Source organism: the organism of the source record quoted next, unplaced genomic scaffold (genome assembly GCF_019419815.1).
Source record: "Pyrus x bretschneideri cultivar Hongxiangsu unplaced genomic scaffold, Pyrus_bretschneideri_v1 Contig59, whole genome shotgun sequence".
Lineage (NCBI taxonomy): Eukaryota > Viridiplantae > Streptophyta > Magnoliopsida > Rosales > Rosaceae > Pyrus > Pyrus x bretschneideri.
In genome coordinates, this window is record NW_025999797.1 from 1,893,529 (window position 1) to 1,917,513 (window position 23,985).

General features: G+C 37.8%; 1 protein-coding gene and 2 long non-coding RNA genes across 4 annotated transcripts in view; all 3 read right to left on the bottom strand.

Moving 5' to 3' along the window:
• Positions 1 to 8,861: 8,861 nt before the first annotated feature.
• LOC103961607 (probable receptor-like protein kinase At2g23200) lies at positions 8,862 to 13,383 on the bottom strand. Of its 2 annotated transcripts, none has more exons than XM_048571411.1 (3): positions 10,739 to 13,383; positions 9,632 to 9,769; positions 8,862 to 9,540 (listed from the first exon to the last, which is right to left on the bottom strand). In XM_048571411.1, exon 1 carries the CDS (start codon positions 13,302 to 13,304, stop codon positions 10,761 to 10,763), a length of 2,544 nt encoding a protein of 847 aa, XP_048427368.1. In that variant the 5' UTR covers positions 13,305 to 13,383; the 3' UTR covers positions 8,862 to 9,540; positions 9,632 to 9,769; positions 10,739 to 10,760. The 2 variants fall into 2 exon arrangements, with proteins under 2 accessions (XP_048427368.1, XP_048427367.1); XM_048571410.1 differs by having other exon boundaries at positions 9,632 to 9,764; positions 10,739 to 13,382.
• A 2,697-nt stretch (positions 13,384 to 16,080) lies between these two features.
• On the bottom strand, positions 16,081 to 17,279 carry LOC125471213. Its single transcript, XR_007253526.1, has 2 exons — positions 16,654 to 17,279; positions 16,081 to 16,530 (listed from the first exon to the last, which is right to left on the bottom strand). It is a non-coding gene; the product is annotated as an uncharacterized LOC125471213 (long non-coding RNA).
• Positions 17,280 to 22,020: 4,741 nt separating this feature from the next.
• Positions 22,021 to 23,985, bottom strand: part of LOC125471210 — a 51,092-nt gene continuing 49,127 nt past the window's right edge. The window contains exons 3-5 of the long non-coding RNA XR_007253521.1: positions 22,642 to 22,720; positions 22,398 to 22,485; positions 22,021 to 22,208 (exon numbers count right to left, since the gene is read on the bottom strand). This is a non-coding gene — a long non-coding RNA (uncharacterized LOC125471210). The remainder of the gene's footprint in view (positions 22,209 to 22,397; positions 22,486 to 22,641; positions 22,721 to 23,985) is intronic.

Here is a 23,985-nt window from a genome sequence, read left to right on the forward strand (position 1 = left end):
TTCTTGCTTTTCCAGCTGACAGCCCCACCATTCAGAGTGAATACATATCTGGAGTTGGAACTTCTATCATCGACGTCAGATTGGAAATCTGCGTCTGTATAGCCTTCCACTCGCAACTCTGTCGCTCCTCCATAAACGAGGAACATGTCCTTAGTTCTTCTTAAGTACTTAAGGACCGTCTTGACAGCTGCCCAGTGTTCTGATCCTGGGTTAGATTGATATCGACTAGTAATGCTCACAGCATATGCGATATCAGGCCTTGTGCATATCATGGCATACATGAGACTTCCTATGGCGGAAGCATAAGGAATAGTATTCATTTGCCGTATCTCTTCAGGAGTCTTAGGTCCCATGGACTTAGAAAGGTGAATTCCATGTCTCACAGGAAGAAAACCTTTCTTAGATTGTTCCATCTGGAACCTACTTAGCACCTTATCAATGTACATAGATTGGGATAATCCAATTAATTTTCTGGATCTATCACGATAGAGCTTTATCCCAAGTACATAAGATGCATCTCCTAAATCTTTCATGTGGAAGGTTTTGGACAACCACACTTTTACAGAAGAAAGTACTGCAGTGTCATTCCCGAATAGTAATATGTCATCTACATATAACACTAGGAATACAACTGCTTCCCCAACGACTTTTTGATAAACACAATTGTCGTCTTCGTTTTGAGTAAAACCAAACGATTTGATTTCAGTATCAAAACGAATGTTCCAGCTCCTGGAGGCTTGCTTAAGTCCATAAATGGACCTCTGAAGCTTGCATACCTTAGTCTTTTCAGACTTGGACACGAAACCTTCGGGTTAAGCCATATAAAGCTCTTCCTCTAGGTAGCCGTTCAGAAAGGCTGTCTTCACGTCCATTTGCCAGATTTCATAATCATGGTACGCAGCTATAGCAAGCAAAATCCGAATGGACTTAATCATGGCTACAGGAGAGAAAGTTTCTTCATAGTCAATCCCTTCTCGTTGCCTGTAACCCTTGGCTACTAGTCTAGCCTTATAAGTCTCCACGTTCCCATCAACGCCTATCTTCCTCTTGAATATCCATTTATTTCCAACAGGTACTATACCTTCTGGAGGGTCTACAAGAGTCCAGACCTGATTTTGATACATGGAATCCATCTCGGATTTCATGGCCTCATGCCATCTCTTTGAATCAATGTCGAACATTGCTTCATTGTAGTCTCTAGGGTCCTCCTTTGTGTCATTGTCACCTAGAAGGTGCAATTCCGCAAAGTCATTGTCTAAGCCATACCTCCTAGGTTGCTTACTAACCCGTTCAGATCTACGTGGAGCTAGGGGTTCAGGAACAGGGTTGTCAACTTGTCGAGTGCTTGTTTGTGGTTCATCATTAATCTCATTAATTTCCTTCAATTCTATCTTGCTAGTTCCTTTAAGAACTAATTCATCCTCCATGAATATAGCAGTTCTGGCGACAAAGACTTTCTGGTCGTCAGGGTGATAGAATTCGTATCCATAGGTTTGTTTAGGATACCCCACAAAATAGCATTTAACGGATCTCGCTTCAAGCTTTCCAGCATCTTGTTTCTTAACGTATGCTGGACAACCCCAAATCTTAAGATGTTTAAGACTTGGCTTCTTTCCATACCATATCTCATATGGTGTTTGTGGAACAGATTTAGAAGGCACTGCATTTAGCAAATAAGCTGCTGTGTGTAGTGCATATCCCCAGAATGATATTGGTAGATCAGCGGAACTCATCATAAAACGAACCATGTTCATCAAGGTTCGGTTTCTCCTCTCAGAAACTCCGTTATGTTGAGGAGTTCCTGGTGGAGTCCACTGTGATACAATTCCACACTCTTTGAGATAATCTAGGAACTCTTCACTCAGATATTCACCCCCTCGATCCGATCTTAGGGTCTTTATCTGTTTCCCAGTTTGCTTCTCAACTTCATTCTTGAATTCTTTGAACCTTTCAAAGGATTCTGACTTGTACTTCATAAGATACAAATAGCCAAACCGAGAGTGATCGTCGGTGAATGTGATATAGTAGGAGAAGCCTCCTCTCGACGTAGTAGACATAGGTCCACATACGTCAGTGTGGATTAACCCTAGAATTTCAGTGGCACGCTCTCCTTTCCCAGTGAATGGAGATTTGGTCATCTTCCCCAGTAGACAAGGTTCACAAGTTCCCATGAGGTCATTACCTAATGGGCTAAGATATCCATCTTTCGACATCTTGCGAATCTTATCCTGGTTTACATGTCCAAGTTTAAGATGCCAAAGTCTAACTTGGTTAACTTCTTCTCTAGCCCTTTTGGGTTTTGAGGTATTCCCGCTTTCAATACAGTGCATCCCACTATTCGTCTCTAGGTGAAAAAGTCCCTCTATCATATTACCATGAGAGATAATACGACCGTTCAAGTATAAAGTGCAACTCATTTTGTCAAACAATACTGAGTGCCCATCTCGTAAAAGCTTAGAGATAGAAATCAAATTCTTTATACATGAAGGAAAATATAAACAATTTTTAAGTTCCAGGACTTCCCCAGAGGGTAGGTTAAGCATGTAGGTGCCTATTGCTTTTGCAGAGATTTTGGCGCCGTTCCTAACTCGCACAACCATCTCCCTATTGCGCAGTGTCTTGCTCCCTACTAGTCCCTGCATCGTATTACAGATATGTTGACTAGCGCCTGAATCAAATATCCAGGAATTGGAGCTCACTGTAAAAGCACTTTCTATGACCGAAATAGTCTCTTCAAAAGTTCGTGTCATAAGGCTCGCAATGCGCACCCTGTATTTCTTCTTCCAACGTTCATCCCTTCCACAATGAAAGCATGTTCCTTTGGATTTCTTTGCCTTCTTCTTACGTAACCTTTTCCTTGTTTTTGCATTCTCACTCCCACTGTCCTTTTTGAAACATCTTTCAAATTTACAGCACATGTCAATCATCTCGTTAAAAGTATGATCGAATCTATTCACTTTATAGTTTACAATAAACTTAGTGATATCATCCGAGAGATATGCAAGGAAAAAGTCTTGGGCCATTTTGTCAAGTATAATGGTGGGTAGTATTTTAGGCATGTCGTTAACTACATAACATAACAGAAATCGTATTAGATTGTTGATTAACTACTTGATTGGGTCTTGAATCAAATAGTACCACCCACTATTTTTGGCAAACTCCACATCCCTCAATGGAATTCGAGAGTTATATTGAACTCTTAGCGGGGCATGGGAGACTCACCATTACCAAGCCCACCTCAGAATTATATCATGTTGGTTAGCAAAAATAATGATGAGAGAATAACACTTTAGTCATTTACAACTCTTGTAATTACCCATCTAGTTTGGCCTCTAGAGAATGAATGCCTCAGAATTATATCATGTTGGCACCATTGCACTTAGTTAAGTTATTCCCACCATGCTTAGTTTATGTAGAGGTTCAAGCACAACCTCAGAATTATATCATGTTGGTCATACTCGTTGTCTACACTCACCTCATCATATGTTTATGGACTCCTCCTGGATGTAAGCCCATACTTTGTACCTCCCCATTATAGGGTGAAGCCGGTGCATGAGTCACAAACGATTGGAGCCCACCACGGTGGAAGGCCTACGAAGAAATGTTCAAAACATCTCTCGTTTATCAACTTAATATTCGTTTGAGGGAGTAGTTTTGGGCTACATCAAAAACATTTTAATCATATTAAAAGAACATGGCCCTATCATAACTATTGGTCCAAGTTAATATGATTTAGTAGCATATAATACTCCCACTGTTTCGTTGAAACAAGCGAGACTATATGGAACTACTAACGAACGCATTGCATCCTCATATGGACTATATAGTCATATTAGGTTTTAGGATGATTATGAACCGTTTGATTTGATCCAACACGAGCCTTGTGTTGGACCTTGGGTTTAAGGTAGATAGTTGTTGATTTTAGTTACGCGTTTAATCCAATTAAACCGTTATTTCCTATTGGGCGTTGGACCCAACTATTCCAATTTGGATACATATAAACAAAGAGGAATACATGAAATAATAAGAAGGGCTTATGCCCTTTTACAATACAAATAATGGGCTTATGCCCTTTACAACAACTTGAACTAATCAAATTACATTCAAATCTACATTACTTAAAACCCAAGCATTCATAATGTAAATCGGCCAATCACATAGCTCAATTATCGAGGCCTTTGGTTCATAATCACCCTTTTCTTAATTAACTAAATTAACTAAGAAAGCAACTTTAAACAATTGGTTTTTGGATCCATAGAATTGATTTAAATGGAACTAAATATAATGAAAATCAAATTCTCATTAAAGAGACAAAACAATTTTTGTTCTCATTTTGTTTTTGGGCCAAAAACAATGACCACAACAATTTGGGTCACTTTGTTAAAACAAAAAACTTTTGGGGTCAAAATGCAAATACACAAAAGTATCAAAACTTTATTTAATTGCACAAAAGCACCCCACTAGAGGGGTGGCCGGCCAAGGATAGTTGTTATAGAGATTTTTGATAAAAAGAATTTTGTAAGTGGATTTTGGTGGGTGAGATTAAAGATGGTGGGGATGGTTTGAAAAGAAAATATATCTTTGATATAATTAAAACCATTTAATCATTTCTTACCAACAATCATCATCCATCAACTAATATTCAAAAATATATCTTTGACATAATTAAAGCCATTTAATCATTTCTCACCAATAATCATCACCCATCAACTAATAATCAAAACTTTATGTAAAACATAAAACTTTTGAATCAAAACTTCAAAACTTTTTGTTCTTGATAAGAACTTCAAGAAATATGAAGAACATACATGAAAACTCATAATAGCTCCATGGATGTTTTCTTTCACCAAAAACGTTAATATCCTAGGGTACTTAGGGGTTCCAAAAAGCACTTTAAAACCATTTTAACAAGCCTAACATGAACCCAAAAAATCACCCTTTGGATTTGGCCGAAATTCCCAAAACACTTGGCACCAACTTTTAGTTCCATTATTCATGCTTTAATGAAATACATCTACAACATTTGAGATGCTAAATTTTCAAGTAAAATTTATATTCAAAGCAAGAACAAAGCTTGTAACATTTACAACACTTAAATCACAAAATATGAAAAAACACAAAACCCAAAAGGATCCACCATAAACTAGGCCTAGGCTCTGATACCACTTGAAGGAAAAATTTTGTCCTAGCTAAGAACATGTAAGAACATTTGAATACATATGCAAACTAATAACACTTTAAAGTAGGCATGCATTCAAAAACAATTCATAAAACCCATGACTTTCAAAGCCTAGTATATGGTGAACCATAAGACTCTTTAACAATATTAAAGAGAATAAGAATTTTAGAGATTCTTTACCCTTGAAGCTCATCCTTGATTGCACAAGGGATTCACCCAAGTGGAGGGCCTTCAAGTCACCTCCTTGCTCCTTGGATCTTCCTTGTGATTTTCTCCCTTTTAGTGCTCCTTTTCTTCTTTGAGGATTTGAGGATTTGTTCTCCAAAACACCAAAAGTTTGGTGTCTCTAAGTCTCCACACCAAAGATGTTGTGTGAAGATGAAATGGATGACTTAGGGAAGAAAGATTGCTAGATTTTCTTCACCTAAGGTGGCCGGCCTCTATGTAGAAATTGAGAGAATAGGTTTCACCCAAATTCAATTAGAAAACCCTAAGGATGAAATGACTATAAAGATGTCTTTATACCACCTCACAATGGAGTGGCAAACTTGCAATTAAGCCAAGTTCACTACCATCCACCCTTATGGCCGGCCATTAGTTGTTATTGGGCTTAATTGCCCATTTTGTTTTTAGTTGTCATACAACTTTAAACATAATGGGCCTTGTGGACCAAAACGTTTTTGTGCCCCGAAGCCCAAAACTAACTTAAACGCCCAATACGAACGTTTCGTATAATTAATTAACTATTTAATTAATCTTGACCATTCTTCAATTAAACCATTTAATTGCTTATCCATTTCATATAATTTCTTCACTTATATCTTTACTCGGTGTACGATCCATTAGGTTCCAATTAGCGAGGTAGTGGGCGATGTTACTCTTAACGATCGATTGTGAATTGAAACCACATTTCAATTCTCCCTTAAATTAGTGTTTGCTAATCTTTAGGGCTTCCACAAACCATGGGTGACGCCTAGCAGCATGTCATGGTTACCCAAGCTAAGTAGAAGTGGTTGGAGAACCTATCCAGTTACAACTACAATGCAATACGGTCCTTCTCTAATACAATACTCTTAATCACATTGTTTAAGTGATAGTTTGTTTCATGTCTACTATCCAATGTGATACTTCTCTATATGATTCAATTGAATAAGATTTGGAACATCTTCCTTAGTCATATTCATATGCTTTGGCCAAAGACTCTCGAATCATATCTTAGAGTATTCTCCTTCCATCATGGAAGGTTAGAGATCCTTTGTTGTGCATTCATATGCCTACATGACTAGATAGCTTGACCCCAACAATGCCGTGGACACTCCAATGGAATGCCGTTGACATAATCAAAGATCAAGGACCTAACCATTAGACATCAATGATGCCTCAGGTCAAAGGACTACTTTGCATATTGCAACTATTGAGTTCTCACATGACATGTATGTTCGAACTCTCGTTTGATCGTTGTTCAGTGTACTCGATTACTCTTTCGAGCACCTATGTGTTTGCCTTAGTGTCCAACACCAAATGACTTGAGACTAGTTCATACTCACGCTTGAGTCGACATAACACATACTAACCTTAGCGGATTGTCAATGCCCAATTGGCAATCCTATGGCTAGGAACGTTTTAGGAATGAACATAAGAGAAAGGTCTCGTTAATTTAACTAACTTAAATCACTTGTCTCTTAGATCAAATACATTCCTTGGATTCCCTTATTGCTTAAACACAAGATACTATAAATAGTGATTAACAATAAGTTTTGCCCTCTATTAAACATATATAAGTTTAATACAATAAGTATTCCAAAAAGCTATTACATCAAATGAGTGGCTTTGTGGGCATACTTCCAACAAAGTTGACGAGAACTTTTGATATATGTCAAGCCATGTGTTTTGATGATTGTCAACATCTACTGAGTAATGTTGTAGAGGCTGGTCGAGCATCACTTGTTGAAATCTGCCGGGTAGTCATTTCATCAAACAAGTTGGCACTACCATATATTCTACCAAACTACCTTAGCGTTTCCGTAGGACCTTCCAAGTCAATTTCCCATGTCCGTAGAATCCCAAAACCCAAATAGTCCATTAATAAATCCGTCCTTATATGTTTTGCACTTGTAATTTAGAAATAAGAAGAATGACGATTTCACGTGTAACAAGTATAAGGAGTGCCCAATTTGATTTGGCACCAACCTTTAACTCAAGGGTTGTGTAATGCGTGCACCAAACCGACCTCTAAAATTACTCAAAAGCGTAACCCCTGTCTATATTTTGGTCGGAGGTTGAAAACCTATGTTCTCAAAAAATAAAAAAAACTGGGACAGACCCATACGAATGTGAAACTGAACTCATAAGCCACGACCAATAAGAATCTAACAACAAAGACAATACAGAAATTTGGTCAAAGTCAACACTTCCTTATAAGGGTCCCACACCCAGAAAGGCCTTCACCGTCCTCTGCCACCCAAATCCATCCTCCCTCCCAACCCCTTAAATAATGGAAATAAAGATGCCAAAGGACACCACGAAACCTATCTTTTTGTGCTCCATTCTTTTTGCTTTGGAGAATAATACATATAGTTGAAAGAATCATCCTGTATTGTTGGGGAGGAGCTGCATATATTCAACAAAACTTGAGTTTTTGAAGCATAAAAAATTATGAGACACATTAGTTCCTCATCATTTCTACTAGTTTTGATGATGTTTATAGTGTTTTCACTGTCCAATGTTGTTGTTCTGGTTGACTGTAGAGGTCTTATTGGTTCAGACGGGCGTAGAGGAGCCGTTGGTGGATCGATGTCGAAGGCAACGGTTTCGAGCTTTGCCGGGAAGATGAGGGACAGGGTTTTGGTCAGGTATCACAAAATGTCTACGTTGGCTTCTGGACCTAGCAGAAAGGGTTCTGGCCACTAGATGTAGCCATATTCTTTACATAGTTTCATACTTTCATTGTTTTTCAATGGCTTCCTCCATTGTTTCATACTTTCACTCTATTCTAGCTGTATCGTACGGTACATGTAATTCTTATGTATTTCTCAATGCACCTGTACAGAAGATAGAGTTTGGAACTAGAAATGTATGAGCTCAATCAATATATATATATGTGTGTGCGCGTGTGCAAATATATTTGTAGCCGAAACAAATGTATGTTTACCATGCTTATGAAATTAAGGAAACGAAACACGCATCTTAAATCTAACTTAACTAGCAAGTGGCTCATAACTTAAAGTAGTTAAAGAGCATTTACCGTGGTACTTGACGTCCTATATTCGATTCTCCCACCCTCAATATTGATCCGTATCAAAAACTAAACTATGTGTTCTACAACATTAGCATATTGTTTAGGACCGTCTCCTTCAGTTTGACAGCTAGCTAGCAAAATCTGTTTGCCAACTAACCAACCCTAATTTTGGACCATCTCCTACAGTTTGGAGTTAAATGACATATACCTTGGTTTTTTAAAAAACATGAAATCTCACATCCGGAATTTGAAGAGTTACGGTTCCACACGTGTCTAATGGTGCAAGTTAAATATTCTATTCGATCCACGTATTGAGCAGTTTGTTCACGTTCCAGCCCAATTTGGTCACATGTGCCCAATGTCACTTAATATATTTGATCCACATGTTTGGCACAGTCCAATTGAGGGATCGTGTTACAGAATATGAAATTCCACATCAGAATATGAAATGCAATTGTGTTCTGGCGGATAACTTTTCTGTCAATCGAAACTTATAGATGAAAAAAGGGCACAGCTAATAATACAGTGAAAGGTAAGATCCAAACTAACAGAGCCACACCGATATTAGCTTAATTTACTGGCAAGAAACTTAAACAAGGTCAATATCGTTACCTCACAGAACAAGAAAACTTGTAAGTTATCTGGCATCCCCAAATTTCAATTGGGATAAAATTTGGATTGCTGTTGTGTCCCTCGATTCATCGTCCCCTCATAGAACAATATCATCTGTTTTAACCGCAGAATTAACTGAAGGAAAACGCTCAACGTTTAGCAACATGTATGCCGTTGGTGAAGCATTGGCTTTGCTGTCCTCAAAATTACGTTCTTCTCTATGCTTTCCTGTTTTGCTGGATCTTTAGATGTATAATCCAAGTCCCACGGCATATTCCCCATTGTAGGCCTAGGCCTATTGTGAGCATCTTTCGCAGACATTTCTCAACCGTCTCACTAAACCAACCACAATTGAACCCTCCATTATTTCCAACCACACCAGCAACATCTGTACTCTTTGACATTTGATATTCCCTCCATTATTTCCAACATTTTCAGTCCATTTTGATAGGCTGTTCTATTATAGACTCTGTCGTAGCACATACACTGACGTTAATGAGTTCAGACTCATCTGAATCCACCATGAAATCATAGTAGAAACGAGTAGTTGGTCAGGAGGAGAAAGGGGAATCAAAACCACCAAAGTTAAAATACTACATTACCAGGTTAACTTGGTCTTTTAATGTCAGTGGGAATGCTAGACACCTTGTCCGGGTTCACTTCTTTGACATCGGTAGGTATGCTAGACACATTGTCCCAGTTTCTCCATATTCTGTGAGTATCCGGTGTGACTTCCTGCCCTTCAACATTTACCCTTTAAGCTGTAGGCAGAACTATAGGGAAACTACAACTGTAATTCTCAGGGTTGAGGAGTAAAAGATGATGCTTGAGGAGTAATACATATTTTTAACAAGCCAGGGTCACTGCCGAGAAAGAACTCCTTTGTCATAGGAGAGTAGCAACTATTCTTAGTAGAGAAATAGCTAAACAGTATGAACCCAGAAGTTGATGTATCAGGAAAAGCGGAAACATCAAAAACAGCTGTGGAGAGATTACTTGAGGAGGAAGAGAAAAGGAAGAAATGCATGCATGCAATATAAGTCTCTTTTCCAGTGATCTCGAATTCATAGTAGGATTGTTGCACGAAAATTCTAGCTGTATGCTAGATAGTAGGACTGAATGATCTGGAAACTGGTTCCTGCCTTCGGAAGCTGTGCTTCCATTTGAGGAGAAGGAATCATAAGTCACATCTCCTATGAACTTCCAGCCAGTAAAGTTCACAGAAGCATCTGATACACAATTGCTAAAATACTTATCTGGGATATTATAAGCTAAGGAGACAAAGTGAAGGGATGAGAACCGGAGGATAAGAACAAGCAGAGAAGATATACCGATATGGGTTCCATGGTTGGGTTAGACCAATTTGGTCAGGAGCAGTGTGCTCGACTCTTTGCATCGAAGTTCCAATATCCCTCCCTGTAAATTAGAGTAATTTAACTAGAATACCGTCTTGTTAGTAGAGAAATTTTATCATCTAACATTATCTCAAAAGTAAGACACTCCTCGGGGGGTAATGAGGTGAAACTCCCAAAAAGGAAAAATAGTTTATTATCATAGAATTTGTTAACTTCTGCTTACGCACAATTCGTATGATCATATCCCATCTTAAAGATAGGAAAATTATCAAAGATAAGACTAAAATTAACAAGGCACACCTGAACTTATAGCTATTCAATCTATAGATACTTGAACAAGGTTAACTTAGATACCTCACAAACTGCACACCAATCTTCAGTTGTGAGAATACTGCATTGCTGCCGTGTCCGATTCATCCACCCCGGAAAAGGTCATATCATCTTGGTTAACTGTAGAGCCATGGGAAGGAAAACGTTGAATATTTGGCAATACAAATTCTGATGAAGCATTGATCGTGCTGTCCTCGTAGAGCTCTCTATGTTTTGGGGTTTGTTGGAGCTGTAACGCATACTCCAAGTCCCACAGTACATCACCCATTGTAGGCCTATCATAAGCATCTTCTTGCAAGCATTTCTCTGCTGTCTCGCTAAATTTTCTTAGCGAGCCAGGATCAATCTGACCCTTGAGTGAAGAATCAACAATCTGTTCAAGCAATCCATTCTTCTTGCAATTCATTCCCCATTCCGCTAAATTTATTTGCTCTCTTGGTAGATTCCTATCCAGAGCAGGTCTTGCACATAACACCTCAAGGAGAACAACGCCGAAGGAGTAAACATCCGATTTTTCTGTCAACTGTTGAGTCATTATGTACTCAGGATCTAGGTAACCAAAAGTGCCCTTGACATTTGTGCTGACATGGGTTTCGTCAAGCGGACCAGATCTTGAAAGGCCAAAATCAGCAACTTTGGCAACACATTTTGCATCCAACAAGATGTTGGTGGACTTAACATCGCGGTGAATGATGCCTCCGGCTGCACCTTTGTGGAGGTAATGAAGACCCCTTGCTGCACCAATGCATATTTCAAGTCTTTGCTTCCATGGCAAGCGAGGCAAATTTGATTCATATAAATGTTCTCTCAAGGTCCCTTTTTCCATGAACTCGTAGACCAATATCATCTCAGACCTTTCATCACAGTACCCAATTAAGGAGACAAGATGGCGATGACGAATCCTGGACAAAACCATTATCTCTGTTTCAAACTCTGGAAGCCCTTGACCTGAACTATGTTCATGTTGCTTACCTCGCTTGACAGCTACAATTCTGCCATCTGATAGAGTTCCTCTATAGACGTTCCCAAAGCCACCCTCGCCTATCAGAAATTTTGTGTCGAAGTTGTTTGTTGCTTGCTGAAGTTGAACAAAAGATATCTTCAACCCAAGATTTAGATAAGTCATAGGGGAGCCAGTAATCGTTCCCTCGGTGAACCTGCTGTGGGTACTCCCTCCTCCAAATGCAGGCATTGGTGACCATTCCGAAGTTTCAACATGCTTTGCCTTTCTGTATTTCAAACCGAACAAGAACCCGACAACCAAAATGCAGATAAGGGTCAGACCTCCAAGAACCGAACCAACCACAACAGTGACATTTATGCTCTTGGGCTCTTTCATATTTGGAATTGGTGCTGATTCCTCCGTTATTTCCAACATTTCCAGTCCATTTAGAAAGGAGTTGTTAGTGTTAGTTTGTTCTGCGTTAGGACCTATGCTGATGTTAATGAGTTCAGACTCCTTAGACTCCACCACAAAATCATAGTAGTAAGGCAATAGGTTGCCATACATGGAATTGGGTCCACCGACCCTCTTAGTGAAGTTTCCATTTGAATACAAGTTAAAAACAATGTCAGCAGTTTGGCCAACAAGGTCACAAAAGTGTGCCCGGACGAGATGTTTAGCGTTCCTGCGCACATTAAACGACCAGGTTATGTTGAACAAAGTGGACGGGCTGGTACTACTATTGTCCATTACCTTGGCAGTGTCGTAAACTGAAACTGGGGCAATAGAATCATTAGCAGCAGCAACAAAATCATCCTTTTCATAATCCTTGTAGTCAGGCATCTGTGAAGATACGGCTTCCTCTGCCGAGTTTGAATTCTTCAGATAAAGATCATCAGGATCCCAGTTTCGCCATAGTTTGTCCTTATCTGGTCGGAGTTCTTGACCTCCAACATTCACCCTGTAAATTGTACGTAGAACTAAAGGGGAACTACTTGTGTAATTCTTAGGGCTGAAATTTGCGGGGGCACGGAAGACTTCAATGGCATTTACAAATGCAAAAGAGGATCCACGAGGCGTAAAGTATATCCTAAATGAGCCAGGAACAATGCCCAGAAAGAACTCCTTTATCGTAGAATTGCTATTACTATTCTTAGCAGTGAAATTCTTCAACAGCATGAATCCGGGATTCGAAATATTAGGAAAAGCCGAAACATCAAAAAGAGCAGCGGAGAGATTACTTGAGGAAGAGGCGAAAGCCAAGAAATGCAGACGTACAAAATAAGTACCCTTTTCAGTGATGTCGAACCTATAGTAGGATTCTTGCCTGAAAATTCTTGCTGTAAGGTAAAGATTCGACTGGTTGCCGCCGTTGATACTCCTGCTCGCCTTCGGGAAGAAACGATCTGCAGTGAAGACATGGTTATTGAGGGTGGCATTAGCATTTGACCCACAGTTGATGAAGTACTTATCAGGGGGCTCATAAGCCAACGAGGGAAAGTGAAGGGATGAGAGATGGAGGAGAAAAACAATCACAGAAAATAGAGGGAAAGGGGTTTTACGGATACGAAGATTTTCCATGAAAATTTGATGGAGTTGCTGAATTTTGCAAGTGTTTAGGCCATGGAGTTGTATCTGAGTGACCATGTAAATTATTGAAGTAGGAAGACTTGGAACAGAACAAGTGGTGGACTTTGAAGTTGAAAAGCCAACCACTTGAAAAATCAAGGGAAAATAATGGTAGATTCTTGGAAATACCCTTTATATTTGATAGGCTGTAGATATACAGGAGAGGATATTTTGGGTGTTTTATTTGTTTCTTGTGAAGGACAACTACATAATTGACTGATGCATCTTCCACTAGCATCAAGTTTGGTGACTGCTTCTTACTGTTCTTCTGCATTTGGATGAGAACAAAGAACTTGACTACATTTACTGCATTATTAGGACTCTACCTAGATATTTAATAAATTAGAAGAGAATACAAAAACAAAAAAATAAAAGTTGAAAACAAAATGGTTATTCAACGGGTTTGTAAAGAAAAATGCTCGTAAATGAAGTTACGCTAATGCCAAACCAACAGAACACACAACTTAATCCAGTATATAACTTTATTATCTCAAATTTGCATAAGAAAAATTGATTGGGAAAATACTTGCTTGGGCACATCATCTTCCTCAAGACAGAAGCTACTAGAAGAAGAAGACGCAAATGCTGAAATTGGGCAATGCCAACTTCATAAGGTAAATAAAGGAGAAAAAAAGGCATAACAGGGTAAGAAGGCTAAAGCTTTTAATCTTTGATGTAGACATACATTGGTTACAACGAATGTGCTACCATATGCAACCAATTCGAATTTTCATTTTTGCAGTTTAATTTAGTTTACAAAATACACTATCAAGTTCAGTAAAGCGACCTTTTGAAATCCCAACGATAGCCCTCTAGCCAGAAACCGATGAAAAAGAATTCCCCTTTTTGCGAAGCTGTGCAAATTTCAAGTCAAGACCCCTAGTTTATTCTGGTAGGTGCCTAAATGCCAACTGAACTTTTCGAATAGCCAATATTATATTCTCACATCCCAAATTATTTCTCACTCTTATTTTTTTAATATTTTTCTATCAAATAATAGTGGTGAGTAGAAGATATTAAAAATTTTAAAGGTTATGGAAGAAGTAATTTGAAGTGTGTGAATATAATCTTTTTAGCCAAATAAGAGAGATAGAGTAGGACGACATACCCTCATGAGTCCAATTGACATGTCGTTTCTTGCAAACAACAAACAAATTTGGGCCACTTCAACATGTGGGCCCATTTCAACGTAATTTCCTGGTGAGGTATGCCTCAACCTCAAGTAAAAAAGAAAAAGATGTCAATCAAAATTCTCTCTTGGGTTCGATGCTCCGAGCTGGTAAGTCTGCTTGACTGTAGACACAGACAAGTTGAAATTCCCTATAGCATCTCCGGGCTCGAAAGGGATGGATAACCGTGACTTACCACCCGTTGTCCTCCTTTTTACTTTTTTATTTTTTATTTTTAAAAAACTCTAAATTAAAAATGTAATGCTCCATTTACCACATATTTGTATTATTATATGTACCATCTCTCTACCAGAGATAGGGCTCACAAGCAAGGCAAGAGCAAGGGCATGTACGTTGCCTTTACTAACCACTCTGAATAGTACTTGCCCTTGTGCACCTCTACCGGTTTGAAAAGGATAAGGGCAGTACATATATATATATATATATATATATTTTTTTTTTTTACGCTTTGAAAAAAAAAAAAAAAAAAACAAGTGTTTAATTCTACTAAATTATTTTAAATATAAGGCAAAAGAATAGAATTACGACAAACATAATTAATTTAAAATTTGGTGAAAACTCCCTTAATCATATACCCAACTACGAAATTGAAACAACAATATAAAAAATCATTCAAAATTTTAATAATTTTTTCCTATTTTTCCTGATTTTTTTTTTTAATGTAGATTATTCTTAGCCAACTGAAATTGGACGCACCAGATTGCGCCACGTGGCTTAACAATAATATTTTTTATTTTTTACGGTGGGAAATCCAACGATCGAGATCCTCTGACTGTTGGAAATCCAACAGCCCATAACTCGTCACATTAGCTATCCATTGAAGGGTTTTGTGATATCTGTTGCAGCAGGGCCACTGCTGCAGTGGTTGTCGGGCCACTCTCCTTCTAGGTGTGTGTAACTTGACATCAAAAAAATTAAAATATGCTCTGGCATCAGCATGACGTCATGCTAATGTTAGCTTGTCCGAAGGTAGTAGGTCGGACTTAAGAAGGTTGGCATCTGGGCTGGCAGGACTTGGTCCACCACTTCCCCTGATTTTATGGACTGCTGGAGAAGGTTTTTTTGGGTTGGAGGGCCACATTGTTGCCTTGACCCTTGCCTTCCACCAACCGGTGAAAACGCTCTTAGAAAGATGGTACAAATATGTGGTAAGAGTAGTATTTTTAAAATTTATAACCAAACAATATTTAGGTTGATGTTTTAGCCAAAATGGTCCTTGAGATTGGTAGAACTTCTCACTTTGATTCATAAGATTTAAAATCGATAAAAGTGGTATCTGAATTTGTCCACCGTCAATCATTATGGTCCTTCCGTGAAAAAAATGTAAGCTAAATAAGACGAAAAAGACAAAAATACTCTCAAATTTTGTCAAATCATTTTGGCCCATTAATTATTAAAGTGAGGGGCATTTTTTTTGTCATTTTTGTCCTTCTTTAATAGAGATTTTTATGGAATGACCAAAATAATTAATGGTGGACAAACTTAGAGACCACTTCTATCGATTTCAAATCTCAGAGACCAAAGTGAAGAGTTATGCCAATCTTAGGGACCGTTTTGGCTAAAGTACCTATTTGGGTACTGTTAAAGCAAAAAATATCACATGTAAGCCTAAAAACGTCTCAAAGCCCAAGCCAAGAGTAAATACATGCGAAGGTACAAAATTGAGAATATTTACAATCACACCAAGCACATGCGTATTCACCGCGTCAAGCTTTGACACCACATTGTTGTCGTTTACAAATCATGCAAACTACGATACACGTTCATGTAAGCCCAAGCCAAGTGTCAGAGCTTGTCAAGTGGATAGTGATGTGGATGGTCACTAAACCAAGTCCCACAGCATATGCCCCATTGTAGGCCTATCGCGAGTATCTTTCGCAGACATTTCTCAACCGTCTCACTAAACCAACCACAATTGAACCCTCCATTATCTCCCACCACAACAGCAACATTTGTACTCTTTGACATTTGATATCGGAGCTGATCCCTCCATTATTTCCAACATTTTCAGTCCATTTTGAAAGGCTGTTCTATTATAGACTCTGTCCTAGCACCTACACTGACGTTAATGAGTTCAGACTCATCTGAATTCCCCACGAAATCAGAGTAGAAAGGGGAATCTAAACCACCAAAGTTGCCACTTGAATACAGGTTAAATACTACATTACCAGGTTCACCTGGTCTTTTAATGTCGGTAGGAATGCTAGACACCTTGTCCGGGTTTTCACTTCTTTGACATCAATAGGTATGCTAGACACATTGTCCCAGTTTCTCCATCTTCTGTCAGTATCCGGTGACTTCCTGCCCGTCAACATTTACCCTTTTAAGTTGTATGCAGAACTAAGGGGAAACTACGGCTGTAATTCTCAAGGTTGAGGAGTAAAAGATGATGCTTGAGGAGTAAAATATATTTTTAACAAGCCAGGGTCACTGCCGAGAAAGAACTCCTCTGTCATAGGAGACTGGCTACTATTCTTAGCAGAGACATTACTCAAAGTTTGAACTCAGAATTTGATACATCAAAAACTGCTTGAAAAGGCGAAACATCAAAAACAGCTACGGCCGGATTACTTAAGGAGGAAGAGAAAAGGAAGAAATGCAGGCGTGCAAGCAAAGTCTCTTTTCCAGTGATCTCGAATTCATAGTAGGATTGTTGCCCAAAAATTCTAGCTGTATGCTGGAAGTTCATACTCTCTTTGCACTCAAGTTCAATATCCCTCCCCGTAAATTTGAGTAATTTCATCGAATCAAAATCCCAAATTCCTAAACGAGAAAAAAAAAAATTTTAAAATAGAGGTAAATTTGAAATTACCTGGTCGAGCAACCCAGAGAGATTGATGAAGAAGAAGAAGAAAAAGGCTTGCTGGAGGCTTTGATGGCGTTGGGGTCGGATGAGAGGTGGTGGCTAAAAAGCGATGGCCAACATAATCTTCTTCACCTCATCCCTGAACTCTTCCAGATCCACCGTCCCACTATGGTCGCTGTCGAACTTGTCAAATATGGAGTCGTACAGCTGCGTCAGCTGCTCCAGCGGGGTGCCCATGTCGATGTCGAAGAGGGACTCGAAGGCTTTGCGGAGCTCCGACCGGGAGAGGACGCCGTCGCTGTTGAGAGAGAAGGGAGGGAGGGTTGTTTGGGGGTTGCAGGGGAGGTGGGGGTGGCGTTGGTTTTTGGATGAGAGGGGAGGTGAAGAGAGCGGAGGAGAGGGAGGTTGGTCGGGGGAATGGGGTTTCTGGGTTTCAGGTTTTTTTTTTATTTATTTTTATTTTTTAAATAGGGTAAACACAAATATGGAACGGATCAGTGAGTCAATGGATAGAAAATGTAACAAATGTATTATATTGAAATAAAATATGAAAGTAAAATGTTTTGAAGATATTGTATGAGATTGTAATAGACCTTAAAGCTGAGGTGGTAAAGTATAATTTACCCGATTTTAAAATAAACACAAAAAGTACTTGATAAAAACTATTTTTACGACATAGGATGAACGGCTGAAATATGAGAATCCAATGATCCTCATATAACAGATTCGGAGGGGATCATTTCCCCAAGAGAACTTGTCTACATTTATTACATTATTAGGACCCACTTGGGTATTTAATGAATTAAAAATTAAAAACGAAATGATTATCCAAGAGGGTTGTAAAGAAAAGATGCTCGTAAATGAAGTTATGCTAACGTCAAACAAACACAATTTTACCAAATCAAAAATAAAAAACCGAACACAATTTAATCCAGTTTATAACTTTATTACCTCAAATTAGCATAAGAAAAATTGATTGGGAAAATACTTACCTGGGCACATCATCTCCATCAAGATAGAAGTTACTGGAAGAAGAAGAGGCAAATGCTGAAACTGGGTAATGCCAACATCATTTTAATCTCGATGAACATGTACATTTGCTACAACGAATGTGCTACCATAATACCATATGCAACCAAGTTAAAATTATCATTTTTTGCAATTTAAATTAGTTTACAAAATCCACGGTCCAGTTCAGTAAAGCTGCCTTTTGAAAGCCCAAATACAGCCTTTTAGCCAAAAACTGATGAAAAAGAATCTCCTTGTATGAAGCTGTGCAAATTTTAAGTCTTTACCCCTAGTTTATTCTAATAGGTGCCTAAAAGCCAATTAAACTTTGCGAATAGCCAAATAACAGAGAAAGAGTAGGAATGACATATCCTTATGTGTCCAAGTGACATGTTCTTTCTTGCAAACAACAATCACATTCGGGCCACTTCAACATGTGGGCCCGTTTCAACGTAATTTCCTGGTCAAAAGGCCCCATTTTAGGCCTATCAAATTTTATCGACCTCAAGTGAAAAAAAGGATGTCAATCAAAATTCTCTCTAAAATATAAAGTAATGCAACATTTACCACATATTTGTATAACCACTCATGAGTCTCATCGCTAATCATATTAGTTTTATGGTGTTGGTGAGCCTTACCTCTATGCAATGTTTACCACATATTTACTACGTGTGTTGGTGAGCCCTACCTCTATTACTTTATTCATTGAATTTAATCACATTAGATCATAGTCGCTTGATTTAATGTGTTTATAAATATAAAACTAAAAAAAATACACATACATGGTGTGCTAGCTCCACTAACCCGGGAGGAATCCTGAGTTAAATTTGCCCTAGAAATGAGTTTTTGGTTAAAACTCGTATTTGCCCCAAGGGTTGAAGCAAGTTGTGGTAAGTTTAGAACCTAAAATTTTAGTTTTACTCCAAGGGTTAAAGTAGGTCTTACTAATTACTCTGAATAGTAGTTGCCCTTGTGCACCTCCACCAGTTTGAAAAGGGCAAGGCCAGTAAATATTTTTCTATTTTTTTACACTTTGAAAATAAAACAAGTGTTTAATTCTACTAAATTATTTCAAATATAAGGCAAAAGTATAGCATTACAACAAACATAATTAATTTAAAATTTGGTGAAGACACCCTTGTCCTATAACCAACTAGAAATTGAAACAACAATGTAAAAAACCATTCTAATTTCTAATAATTTTGTAAGGCCCCTCTCTTCCTGGGTGCGTGTGTTACACACGCTTGACATAAAGCATGATGTCATAATGATGTCATGCTGGCCATCTAGGCTAGCAGTGGTTGGCTCACCACTTGCCCTTGATTTTATGGATTGGTGGAGAGGGTTTTTTGGGTTTGGAGGGCAATATTGTTGCCTTTGCCCTTACCTTTCACCAACTGGTGGAGATTCTCTTAGAAAGATGTTACAAATATGTTGTAAGAGTAACATTTTTAAATTCATAACCAAACAGGCAATATTTGGGTTGACTTTTTAGCCAAAATGATCCCTAAGGTTGGGATAACTCCTCACTTTGATTCCTGAGATTTAAAATTGATAGAAGTGGTCATTGGGTTTGTCCACCGTGAATCATTTTGATCATTCTATGAAAAACCTACACTACATAAGACGAAAATGACAAAAATACTCTCAAATTTTGTCAAATCATTTTGACCAATTGTTTATTAAATTGCGGGGTATTTTTGTCATTTTAGTCCTTATTTAACAGAGTTTTTTTTCATGGAATGATCAAAATAATTGATGGTAGACAAACTTAGAGAACATTTCTACCTATTTCAAATCTCATAAACCAAAGTGAAGAGTTATACCAATCTCAAGGATCATTTTGGCTAAAATGCTTATTTGAGTACTGTTGCCCAAAAATATCACATTCAAGTCTAATAACATCTCGAAGCCTGAGCAAAGAGTTAATACATGCAAAGGTGCAAAATTGAGAATATTTCAATCACGCCATGCTAATAAAGTAATAATTTATGAGTAGAAAGTTTGTATAATCACTCCAAGCTCTAAGCCTATGTGTATTCACTGTGTCAAGCTATGACACGACATTGTCGTCATGTACAAATCATGCTAACTACAATACACGTTCATGTAAGCCCAAGTGAAGTGCTGGGACTTGCCAAGTGGATTGTGATATGGATGATCACAGAAGATTATCGTGCCTATGTGGATCCATAATTATGGAAGACTTTGGGTTGTTTGGGAGCACCAAAGATTCAAGCCGACAAACTTTGAAACCCACGTAGACAAGTTTAAGAGAGAACAAACCAAAACCTTTTTTTTTTACTAGCAAACCAACTAATTTAGTTAGAAAAGAACGAGAACTTAAGGTTTCAGCTCACATGAAAACCTAGTGCAGGGTGCCCATTATTGAAGAAAGATGAGGTCTTTCTTCTTCCCATCTCATGTAGGACAACGATGAAGGAAAACAAAGAGATGCATTGCCAGAAGCAGCGCATATGGAAGGCTAACCAAGGAAGAAGACGTCCACCAATGTTAGGCTAAAAGAGCAAGTTGTAACTGTACCAGGAAATAAGAGAAATGTAGACTTAGCTAAAACATAAGTAAACGGGGAAACCAAAGAATTCCCTAGGGAAATCCAAGAAAGCTACCCTCCACCTATATAAAGGTACATGAGACACAACGTAGAGAGATAACGTAACACAGAGAGAGAAAAATGAAAGGACTCAGGATTGCATCACACCAAACTGGGAAATCCTTCTCTAAAGTGCAGACAGTCTTGGATCCTTAGGGAAATCATCCTTTAGGGTTCTAAGGTTTCCTTTAGGTATCTTTTGAGTTTCCTAAGCCACAAACCCTTAGGAAGCCAAAATTACCCACCCTTTAAAATCATGCAACCAGGCACAGGTTCTCTCTCATGCTAAATTGGTAAACTTCTAGCTTCTACACCACGCCTCACCTAAGCAAGCCGTTATTTGCTTAAACATGCTATCTTTGAGTTATTAATCAACCAGGATACTTTCTAAGACTTGGTATGTAAATGAACCAAGGGAAGCAAAATGTTACTAGCTAAAGCCCAAGTCTAGCTTAACATAAAAGTCTACCAACAGGTACTCACCACTACAAGAAAACATGGCTTAGGTGGTGACAAACATTCGTCACATAAACATGAAAATTTGTCACATTTGATTATATGTGACGAAAATTCAACGTCACTATGTTTGTCACTTATACAGGGTCACCTATAGTTCATGTGACAAATTTTACATTCGCCACATATTTTTAGTATTTGTGACACCAAATTCGTCACTTAATAACTTTAACTGTGATGAAAGAAGCATCACAAAACATAAAAGTCAATGACCTATAAGTTCGTCACATAACAAATGTATAAGTGAGGAATTTATCGTCACCCAATTTGATCCTAGAATGTTATGGCTGAGAATAAGTGAGACTGAAAGCGTCACATATTCCTTTGACATGTGGTGCAATTTTTGTCACATGTGTCAAAATCATAAACCTATTAGGAAAAATTCATGACAAACCAATTACCACATATTCCCTGCTTCGTCATCTAGAATTAGAATTCATAATAATTAGAGGCAATACTTTAGTTAATCACATTTCATTGATCAATAAGTTAGATTACATCCAATATATACACCAAGTTTATATCTCAAAAGCTAACATAAGCATCCTAACACCTCTAAACATATTGAGATGCTAACAAGATTCTAAGGCATTGAGTCGGTAACAAAACAGGTATACCGTGTGCATATTTGAAACCAACAATAAAATACATAATATAAGTCATCAGCCATGTCATGATCTTTAGTTTAGCACATGTATCATTGTCATTTGAAAGATCACCATCACTACCTCAAGTGCTTCTTGAATACTTTCTCCTTTAACTCCATCCTTCTTTTTCTTAATCTTATCCTTACATAATAAAAGAGAAGAAAAAAAAAACATTGGTGTCTAGAGAATAGCAGGTGCATTGAGAAATTGAATAACAAAAGAGAAGAAAATAGGAATTGAAGGAATAGTTAACAGTAAGAAGAACGAAACATAATAGGCGAGCCTATCTAAATTACACAATGAGTTTTATATGTACTTTAATTTCATTACCTTGCGAGCCTTCCTTGCATGTTGGATGAAATGGTTTTGCCCCTCCCTTGTGGTAATACTTTTGTTTCTTACGATTATATGAATTTTGCTTGAAAAATCCAACATTAAAAGGCCATTAATTAACAAAAAAAACATATCTAGTTTCATACCATAGACTACTTATTCACTGTAATTTTAAAACATTCAGCTTTTATAAAGATCAAATTGATATCACTATTAATGAAGGCTAAATTGATGTCACTACCCCTGGAGATGTTGTTGGTCCGCCCTAGGCTTGCAACCCTTCAATTGTGCTATCATATCCTCATTTTCTTTTGGCGTATCTGATTTCCCAAAACTTGCAGAGTATAAAGCCTATGCCGACAACATCTTGGTTTAAAAACACAAGCAAGAGAACTACCCTTGTCAAAAACCATGACCAACCTGCAAACAACACAATCACAACAATAAATTACTTTGGAAATAAAATCATTAGTGTGCTTAGTACAAAAAATAGGCAAAAGAGGCATAAAGAAGATCTAAATTAGTCTACCATTTTTGCATGCAGATAAAGTTTTCAATAATTAAAATTTTACTCTGCACTAGATCTCATACAACCAAAGTGAAACCAACTTTGGTATTACAAAGGTGGTTGTGCTCTTACTAAACAACCCAATTGATATATTCACATGAGGTAATGGCCTCCAGCCAATAGAAGAACAGAAAAAAAACATTGGATGAATTTTGAGCAAGTCATATGGTCACTAGTTGGAAGAATTACTTAAAAGATCAGTGCAAAGTCATACTAATCAAACTATGACATAAGCTTTCAACTATTTTGTATCTAATTTAAAAGGAAGTAAAAGCCAATGCTTAAACAGAACTGAGCAGTTGAAAATATATATATAGGAGAAATATATGCGTTTCTTAAATCCTTCTTTATATAGTTTTTCATGGTTTTCTAGGACTCCAAATAATAACACCAATAAACAGAAAAGACATTGCCACTAATAATTAGAAGAAAGAAAATCATCTATGATGGGGGAAATCATTCTGCTTGCCCAGGAGACCATTTTCAATATTTTTTCAAATACAGAGCACTTAAAAAGAATTATGGTTCAAATTTCAGAGCAATTCAAAGCCAAATCACACAACTTTCCCTTTCAATAAATGGTATCACCAACTCAAAATTTTGTACCTTCAATCACCATGTAAAACCAATAAGCCCAGAAAAAAAATACCAACTTGCAAGTTCATAAGAAACAAAAAATTGAAATAGAAAGACCAAATAAAACAACTTATTAAAGCCTCCATATGTGCAAATAAATCATTTGAATAATCCCCAAAGATTAAGAGATCCCGGTAATGTCGCGGTAGAGAGAGAAGAAGATTAAGAGATGCGTCGGTTGGCTTGGGTCACAGTGATGAGAAATGGGAGAAGTCTGAAAAGTGAAAGTGAAAGAGAACGGTTTAGAATTTAGATGGGCTTTCTCAAATTTGTATAATACTTTACTATGTTTCTTTTTTCTTTTTTTATTTATTTACTGTTGGAAAAGTGATCAATCACTTTCGTCACCGAGAATACACGTATGTGACCCTTTTGCAATTT